Here is a 9,902-nt window from a genome sequence, read left to right on the forward strand (position 1 = left end):
GAATTGCGGACGGATTAACTGGCTTGGGCCCCGCCAGCTGGAACAACTCGTGTGGTTGTTCAGACGACCGGACCACCTGCGTCATGATTGCAAGCGGCGAGTAAAGTTTTTTGCAACCGATAAGTTGTGTCTGCCTCTCCATTCACCAGCCCGCCCTAACGTACGACCAATTTCTAACGCAACTTGAGTCGGCTCTGGCCGTCTGAGACACAGTTCACCGGCTGCTGCCAGGCTGGGGGGAGGTAGGCAATCCCTGCTGCCCCCCCAATGCCCCATGCTGCATGGGGGGCTCTGCCATGAGCCCCCCAACCCCTGCCCACTCTCAGCCCCCCATAGCTGGCCTGCCTGCCCCAGCTTGCAGCCCTTTAAAAAAAAAAAAAACCAAAAAAAAACCTGAAATCACAAGCTGCTGCAGTGGCCTCAGGACTTCTGGGGGCTCATGGCAGAGCTCCCTATGCAGTGCAGGACAGTGGCGATCGTCCCTCACTTGGCAGGAGCCAGTGAGTGGGGGCTTTTTTTTTTTAATGGTTCAGGAACTGAGGCAGGCAGGGCAGCCATGTGGGGTGTGGCTGGGAGAGCAGGTGGGGGTTGGGGGGCTCATAGCAGAGCCCTCCCACATGGCATGGGGCAGTGAGGGGCAGTGGGGATTTCCCCCCCCACCTGGCAGCAGCCAGTGAGTGGGGGCTTTTTTTTTTTTTCCCTTAAGAATCCGGAGCTGGGAGAATGGGTGGGGCAGCCATTGACAGCAGGTGGGGGATGGGGCCAAATCGAAGATTTGGCCATTTCAGCTGCAGCTGAATCTCCAAATCAGATTCAGCTGAATTGATTCCTGGACAGTGATTCGAGTCACCGAATCAAATCACTGTCCCCTGAATCGGCTGAATCTAAATCCAAAGTGAATACTAGCTGCTTCACACAGGCCTAGTGCTTACAGATGTTAAAAAACAAAAAAACAAACAAAAAAAGTGCTTTCTTGGAAGCAGCAGCACATTCATTCAATCCAGCTCCACAGCATCTGTATAGTTCGAGTGCTTCAGCAGGGCTTTTGGGGGCTTTTTCTAATAACAGATTTAATCAGCTATTAGATAAAAGTGCCAACAGAGCCCCACTGATGCAGCAGATCTATGCAGATATTGAGCGAGCCAGGTCCAACTAACTTGATTCCTTTTCTGGGCATGCACTGGGCTCAGCGTGGGAGGACACCGAGTTTAAAGTAAAGCGACACTTTTTTTTTTTTTGTTTTAATGGTTGTAAACACTAATTTATTTATTACAGGGCTTACCTTCTTGCAATGGGGGCAGACAGTTGGCAGGGGCAGCAGGAGACAGGCAAGGAAAGCCTGAACCTACCCTTATCTGCTTATCTCTTCACATTTCATTTATCGCTGCACCCTTTAAAGGATCTTGCATCACCCTGGCTGAGAATCAGAGCTATAGGCCACTTGTACATGTGACAGGGGTTTAGTCCCCTAAATTGAAATGGTGGATTTTTAATTGTGATGATTACAAACCCACCATTTCATTTTAGTGGATTCTGTCACTGTTATGGTGAGGGGCCTAATCCTTTTTTTTTTTCCTCCCAGAGCTTTCCCGCATCTTTTGGAGTCTGCCCAGCTCGGGGATGCATGTCCTGCTCTCTGTGGAGGTGGCATCCCCTGGTGCCACCTGGGTGTGCTGCTAGCGGACAGGTGCTGCCAGGGGGTGGCACTGCCATGGAGGGAAGGTCTGGGTCCCCTGCAGCTTAGGGCCAGCTGTCAGCTCACCCTCTGGCCATGAGAGAATCAGGCATGCTCCACAGAAACAAAAACAAACAAACAAAAAAAAGAGGACCAGACCCCTCAACACTTTTTTTTTTTCCTTAGCAGAGCCTACCCATGTGAGCTAGGCCGTGCAGCCCCTGAGCTTCAGGGGGACCTGGTCCTTCTCTCCAGGGTGACGGCACCCTCCCAGGGCCACGCAGGTGGGGTGCTGGCTGTGCAGGTGCTGCCCCAGCTTGCAGGCAACACCTGTTGGATCCAACTCTTCCACATGCCTGCATGCTGGAAGCCCACCAGGTGCTACTCCCCACGTGGGCTTGGGGACAAGTTGGATCTGGTGGGTACCTGATCCTTTTTTTTTTTCCCTGGTGGGAGAGCAAGCTGCTGGTGGGCCCTGAGCTGAGAGGGTTCTGGACCTTCCCTCCATGGCAGCAGCACCCCCCAGGCCCAACCAGGCAGGCAGCTAGCAGGCAGGTGCTGCCCCATCTCACAGGCAGCACACAGCCCAATCCAACAGTTCCTTGAACTGAAGATGGGGCTGCACCCACCTACTAGCAGCCCACCTGGGCAGCCCCAGGGGGCACCGCCACCATGGAAGGAAGGACCAAAGTCTTCCACAGCTCAGGGGCTGCATGGCCCATTTGCAGCTCATACCCTGGGGCCCTTCTGCCTTCAGCCCACTGCTCCTGTGGTGGGGGGGCAAGCTGTCAAAGTCTGCAACATTACAAATAGCTACATTGCAAACTAAATTACATGTGGATGTGGTTTGATTTGCAATGTAGCAAACTCATTTAAATCATAAAAAACCCCACACATGTACAGTGTGATGCAATTAAACTGCAAAAAAGGCCAATTTTTGTTATGTGTACAAGCGCCCATAGAGATTAAGTTTGGGTGTGTTTACACAGAGTTTGGGTGATCTAATCCTCTATTGTAGCACTATGGAGCCTTGCTATAGAGTTTAATGCATCTCCAGAGTTCCACTGGGAACCCTGTAACTAGAACAAAGGTCCTTTTTTATGTTAACTGGGAGTACACTAAATCCAGTGCCCAATCACATAGAATTATTTTTAATTTTTTTATTATGAACTATCCTTATTCCAAGCATGAAATTTGCTACCCTGAGCCATTATCAGTTAAGCCTCAAAGAGTGCTTTGATTTTCTTTTAAAAAGATCAACTCACTGAAAAAGAGCCAAGCTGATTCTTCTCAAACTTTCCACAAAAATGTACCTTTGTGTTGTTTCCAAGCATGTGAAGTTTCAGACCAAAGAGAAATGTGTCAGAAAGTTAAAGGAACAGAAAACAGGGATTTTCACTGGATAGACATGCTCAGGGTTATTCTCCAACTCTATCACAGTAGAGTAGTGAAAATGAGTTTTACAGAACTCCATAGTTACCCAGATGATTGTACTTTTAAAACTAAGTAGAACTTTTTAACATGGTTGTGTGAAAATTGTTTTGCAATTATCCAGAAGATCAACATTTGAAAATGGCATTGAAGCAAACTGAGAACCAAGGAGAGCGGAATGGGACCATTTTATTTTCTGAGTATTGTGAACCTGATTATTCCTCAAGCAGGAGCAATGCAAAGTTGCCCATCCCAGGAGGACTGAATCATAGAAGCATCATTTTTTTTCATTAGCTGAGGAAGTTAAGGAACTAGTAATGGCAATTATGTCATCTTTTTGCAGGTGAGGGTCAAAGGTAAGGAAAGTATGTGGCTGGGGAGAATGAGCTGCATAAAAGGAGAAAAGGTGACAACCAGAGTAAAAGATAAGACAGAGACCTATTTTGGGGAAAGGTAAGCTTAGAGCAGGTAGCACTGGTGTGATTTGTCCAGACTTGGTCAAGACTGAGCATCATGCTATAGCAGGAGAGGGATGCGTGCACAGGTTCTTTCGCAGTATCCCTGAAGATAGACAGTGCTGCCCATTTTCTCTTAGAAGAAACAGTGCTTCAAATGGTCACTCAGCTTCTCATGCACTGGAGCACCATCCTTGATCCAAATAACTCATAGGCTCACAAAGACAAAAGATGAGGACAAATAAATAGGACTCACAAGCAGAGTGCTCAGGGTAGGGAGCAAGCATATGAGATGTTCATTCTGGGTTTCTCTTGTTACCCCTATGTGATTCTATAGTTATTCCATATGTGTGGCAAAAGTAATTTTAAGGATGGGGGGGGGGGGGGGGGGGGTTGGTAATTTTGAGGGGGGGGGGGGGGGAGGGGGGGATTGTGGTGTGTGTATGTACAGGGGGACACTATTGAAATGGAGTAAGGAATGGGATGAACAGAGTTGGAGGCAGAAAGAGAGAGAGCATAGGGGAGAGGGAAGAAGCATAATGGGAAGCTAAAGGGATTTAGAAATAGAAAAGGAATGAGATAGGGGCTTTTGTTATACTAGACTTTTTCTTCAGTTCCCACACTACACATCGATTGATCAAATACAACGGTGATTGCCACAAGAGGAGATCAATTGCTGATCAGTTGCCAGCATCTATACCACTATGCCAGTTTAGTGTTCTGTGTCCAGTTTACCATTGGTTCTGCTAGTGGAGCTGGTAGTAGAGCAGTTAAAGACTTGTATGAAACCACCAGCTAACGTAGAAACCAATCACTATCTGCAACATAGCAGGGGAGGAAATAAAAACAAAGCCAATGTTTCAAAGAGTGAGAGATTATTGATAACAGGAGGCTGGGAAGACTCCTCTCAGCTATGGCTGTTACTTCCCATCTAGGATGGTAGACAGTGGAGGCTACTGGGGTTAGTATCCTGAGTGTCTGGTGGGACAGTCTAAGACTAAAAGATCCCATTGCCCTTGCCTGTAACTGTTTATGGAAAGATCACTAAATGTCTTGCATTTTCTTCCTGCCATCTACTCACATCTGCCACTATTCCCAAAATGGGCTGGGGAAGGGAGAAAAGAGCAGGATGGGGGGGAATGGACGTATAGTCTCTGAACTGTGTTATATATTTACCATCCAACCCTGTGCCCTAGGCATGCTCAAAACTCCCAGCGTTTAAGTCAACAGAGGTTTTGGTTGTGTTTAAGAATTACAGGCCTACACTCCATTGTAAATAATAGATGCATTTTAGCATTAATTATGTACTCTTATTAGGAACTAAAATGCACCATACAGCACAGCAGCTATGAACGGGTGCCTTGAAATTGATTTTATTGGCTCTTGGTTTTCTCATCCAACATATTTAAGTGCACTTTGAAAGAAGCAATGGAAACTAATGCTGGATATAAAGGGTGAAATCCTGGCCCCACTGAAGTGGATGGGAGTTTTGCCATTAACTTCAATGGGACCAGGATTCACCCTAAGGGTTTGTCACCAAGGTTTGAGACAGGGATAAAATAACCACCATGTGGATAAAATAACCACATGGATTTTTGCAGTATGGATAGGAATATGGAACTGATGAAAAGGAGTCATAAGAGAGCTGTAGAGCAGAGTTCTCAAACCCTGAAACACTTCAGGGTCAATGGCTGTGGCAAGAAGGAGAAAATTATGGTATCTGACACATCTGAATGAATTGTGGCATATTTACATCTGTTAAAACTTGTGAATTCCAGCCCCAGAGAACATACATTCAGCTGTGATTCAAGAAGGCTTAGCATAATTCCGGTGTCACTGCATTTATCTAGTTGTATTGATATTCTTGGACGCCAAAATGGAAAAAAGAAATCACAGAAAAGTAGAGCAAATCAGAAAGTTACATCTATCGTACCTATGAAGTAGTTTTCACTGTAAAAGTACTAGGCAAGATTAGAATTTGTCCCGACAATTGCACAAAACAGGAGTGACATTGACACTTAAGTTCAGAAGTCTTCAATCAACATTGATTGTGGACAAGGTAGAATTAAGATGTCAGCCAGACGTTTCCAACTATTTAAGTGCATGGTGCATGCACTGGATGGTTATTCCTTCTGGATCTAGCCTGTACCCTTCTCAGCTGTACAGGCATTTTAATTATTCCTGGCTTTTGAGTAAGAGAAGCAGATCATACTGAGGCTAAGAATGCTAAAACAGGTCTATTAGCAGTGAAGCCAAAAAGGGTTCCATAGAAATAATTCTGAAAATTTGTAGAATTCAGTCAGAAACAAGACCTCTCTTAGAGGAGACTTGACTTAGAGAATTACATCCCAAGTAAAAAAAATCAAAGGGAAGCTTCAAATGCCTATAGAAAAGTGATATTTGTTACATCTTTTCTGCAAGGGAGAACAGAGTTACGGCACTTTTTTCATCTTTCCAGGGGCTGCAGAGAGAGTTGTACTCATTTCACCGACTCGCTTGTTCACCTCGAGACAGGTGCAAAACAGGGAATTATAGCACCATTAAAGCTAGACATGAAAAAGGCCCATTAGACTATAGAGCCCATTTCTCAGCCACAACAGGATTGTTCCCTACATTCCCTTTCTTGGACAGGAATGGGGACCAATGTGAGAAAGGTAGGAAACTTAAATGCCTAATGATGAAAAAGGGTTGATCTAGAAAGAAAGATGGGTGTCACAGGGAGACAGTGGAGTAGAGGGAATAGGTGAAGGGAGGAGGGACAGAGACTGCATTAGTTTAGGTGAGAATGGGGACAGGACTACAACAGGATACAACAGAAAAGTGAAGGCTTGTTTGCTAATAAAAGACAGCATTGTTAATTGGTGTGATAACAAGAGGAGAATGAAGGCATGTTTGTTTTTAAATAGTTATTTAGGTTTTCAAATGAGGTCACTGTAGGTTGTTGCCAAAGGGGGAGCAGGAAGGTCGTCACATTCTTGCTCTGAGCAGTGCCGCCAGGGAATTGAGAAATAACCTGACAGTAGCTCTGTGTTTTGATTGGATCAGCCTCCACTTTCATGAATCAAAGATAATAAATGCGGTATTTATAACATCATAAAATTCCCATTAAACAAACCCAGTAGCAGTAAGTTTTTGGAACAGGGAGAAAAATCACACCAGGTTCTCTCTGAGAAAGCTTTAAGGTTTCAACATGTCAGAGTCCTTGGGAACAATTTACCATCCTTTTCTCAGAATATACTCTAAATTCCATGAGACAGAGAGAAAACAGGCCCCTCTGGTGAACCTTGACTCAAGAACATTCAAGCTTTGAATAATTCAGGTCCATATTTTTTACTTTTATTTTAGCCATGAAAAATTCTTGCTGAGGCAAAGGGAAAAAAGGACGCAGTTTTTAAGCTCCTCTCAGTGGTGCCCAATTATTCAGAAGCCTCATTAAGGTTCCTATTCCCCATCTTCAGAACTGCCCCTAAGGATGTAATTCAGCACTCATTAACTCGAAACAACTTCAGTGGAGCTGAAGCAGTAAGCTAAACTATTATGTTACCTACACCCACAAAACCCTGTCTCTCTGCAGGGTGCAGAAAATTTGGCCACCAACTGCAGGCCAGGAAGCACCTGACAAATGCAAAAGTGAAGCCTCAGGAATCAGCAGTAGGACATTTTCTATGAAGGACCTTTGTCTGCAGCCCCACCTGTCACTGGGGATACAGAGTTCCCAGCATTTTCAACACACAAGCCAAAATTCAGTTCTATGAATAAACCTTCCTATGGCAAAAAATAGGGCATGGTGGCACCTAGGTGACCTAGGTTCACAGAGGCATATGTTTTTGTAGACAACAACTTACATTGTCAGTGGTTTCCTATGGCAATGACAGTTGCTTTATAGCTTGTCAAGATCTTCCCCCATAATTTAGCTCCGAGAGAGTGATGGGCATATTAAAAATGTGTAGATGTTGTGTGTAAATCAACAGAATACTTAGAGTTCAAACAGTCTTTTTTAAGGTTTTTTTTTTTTGTTTTTTTTTAATGCTTTCCCCCCCACATCCCATTTTAAACTAATTTGTATTCAACACTGTGTCTCTGAAAGCTTCTTTAAAACTTCCCAGGACATCTATCATACCTTGTCTATTTTCCAAGGCTTCGGAAATTAATTTAGATCAATTATTTAATGTATTCAATCATTTCTTTAAGCCATTTACTCCAGATAGAACCAATTATTTAAGGTAAAATACAGCCAGGTCATTTAATCACAACCAGAAATGTGATCTATCATCATTTTAGGTATATTCAACTAGAGCCCGTTGAAGTCAGTAGCAAAACTCTCATTCAGTGACATAAGAAATAGGCCCTTAATTTGCAGTCTTGCAAGAACAAGCGCCTGGTAATAGAAAAAGGCTGAAATACATACGGGATTCCAATTTCAAACAAATTGTTTTGAATCAGTTGCTTTCCAAGCATAATGATGCTTAGCTGAATACAGAGTTCCATCAGACAGCCTCCTGGAGCACACTGTAAGTGAATAGAAAGGACAGCATGAAGAGGGAATTAATACAAAGAATCTGTGTAAAAGTAAAAGCTTGTACATTCTATATACATTGACGTGAACCTACAATCCCATATAACCAAGACATTTCTAAATAAAAATCCATCAGTTACTCCAATTCCATTCAGGTTCCATTCCATTACAGAACTGCCAATATAAATTGCACTATGGAAAAATATATCGAATTTTCAAATAACTTAATGTACCTTGGGCCTTCAATATATTATTTTAAGATATTTCCTGTATATTTATAATAATAAATATAATTCAGTACCAACAATATTCATTCAACAGACTGCTTCCCTTATGGAAACAAAAAGGTTTCGATCTTGCAAATATTTCTCTCTAAGCCCTTGATTGATCCTACTGGTGTTAAGGTAAGTGTTTAAAGGAAGTTTGTGTAAATGTTCATAGACTCAAGGTCTAAGAGAATGGAGTGGTTAGATGCCTTACCAGCAGTTTTCTTAGACTTGAATATTTTTGAGAGGAAGGAGAATCTAGTGGTGAGAGTGGAGCCTAAGACATGGTTCCAGCACCCCACGCTCCCACAGACTTCCTGTGTGATCATGATCAATTCAGTGCATAAAGACTTCATCTGGAACTGGGGGAAAATAGACCTTTCCTAGCACATGGGGTGCTGTGAGGATAAACACATTTTAAGGTTTTGAAATGCTCAGATATGTTGGAGATGGAGGCCATGCAGGTGCCTAAGATTAATAGAATCTGGGGGTTTTCTTGTATTGTAGGTGTAACATTTTGGCAAATAAAGTGCATTTAAATTATTATGTGTGTTTCACAGAAATACACTTTCAACCATATCTCTTTTTTAACGTTTTCTATTCGATTTCCTTTCTACTTGCCTCTTCCATTCGGTAACCATCAAAGACATACACATACCGACCAGGACGGCCAACAAATCTGTAAGCAATGGGAGTATATAAAATGAGGTAAAAAAAGATTATTAGAGTTAAAAGAATACTTCTCAAATACAGCAGCTGATTTCAAATTTAGTCATTCTATCATGAATTTTAGAAGGACCCCACTGGCTCAAACTCTAGTCAATCCTGAATATATTAAATCAAATGAGTTTCAAGGATTGCACCTCTCTTTGAGTCTCTGACAATTTAGGGAAAATTGTCATTTATTTTTCCATTTAATAACTTACTCCCCCTCTTCAGGTTAATATTCAAATATATAAATAGGAGGACTGACCCACTGTGAGGCTCTAATTCCATAATTCAGAGGGGCAGCTGCAGGCCAGTAATAATTGTTTTTTTTAGAGGGGCCCTGTGGGCCAGATAGAATGGCCTGGCAGGACGAATCCAGCCTGCAGGTCATATTTCGTCCACCCCTGCCCTAGTCCCAACTCCTTCAGGGCTATTCATTCATTACAGCAGTCCTAAATTGTAACAAGGGAAATTTAGATTAGATATTCAGAAATAACTAACTTTCTCACTATGGGGATGGTTAAGCACTGGAAAAGATTATATAGAGTGGTTGTGGAATCTCCATCCTGGTTAGTTTTTAAGAGCAGGCTAGATGGGTCTAGAATAGTTTATATCAGCTGTTGGCAACCTTTATAGGCTGTGGGCTGGAATGACCCAGTTCAGGTCACTGACAAACACATGCTAGGACTCCGATAGCAACTGTGAAAGTCAGCTTGCGACTCTTCCGTGCCATTAGGTGTTTTTAGTATGGCTCCATTTAAAATAATATAACATTTTTAAACTCATCTTACCTTCCTTTAAAAAAGGCAACATAAAAAATTGGTGCATAAGAGTTCACAAACTTCAGCAGG

At 43.1% G+C, this 9,902-nt stretch overlaps 1 protein-coding gene across 1 annotated transcript in view; it reads right to left on the reverse strand.

The window, feature by feature from the left end:
* Window positions 1-9,902, reverse strand: part of ANO2 (anoctamin 2) — a 321,678-nt gene that overhangs the window by 52,043 nt on the left and 259,733 nt on the right. Inside the window, exons 20-22 of the mRNA XM_025210200.1 lie at window positions 9,843-9,902; window positions 8,965-9,022; window positions 7,970-8,070 (exon numbers count right to left, since the gene is read on the reverse strand). The exon at window positions 9,843-9,902 is cut by the window's right edge and continues 82 nt beyond it. Of these exons, the coding sequence (XP_025065985.1) occupies window positions 7,970-8,070; window positions 8,965-9,022; window positions 9,843-9,902 (219 nt within the window). The remainder of the gene's footprint in view (window positions 1-7,969; window positions 8,071-8,964; window positions 9,023-9,842) is intronic.

The sequence above is a fragment of the Alligator sinensis genome, unplaced genomic scaffold (assembly GCF_000455745.1).
Source record: "Alligator sinensis unplaced genomic scaffold, ASM45574v1 scaffold35_1, whole genome shotgun sequence".
Classification (NCBI taxonomy): domain Eukaryota; kingdom Metazoa; phylum Chordata; order Crocodylia; family Alligatoridae; genus Alligator; species Alligator sinensis.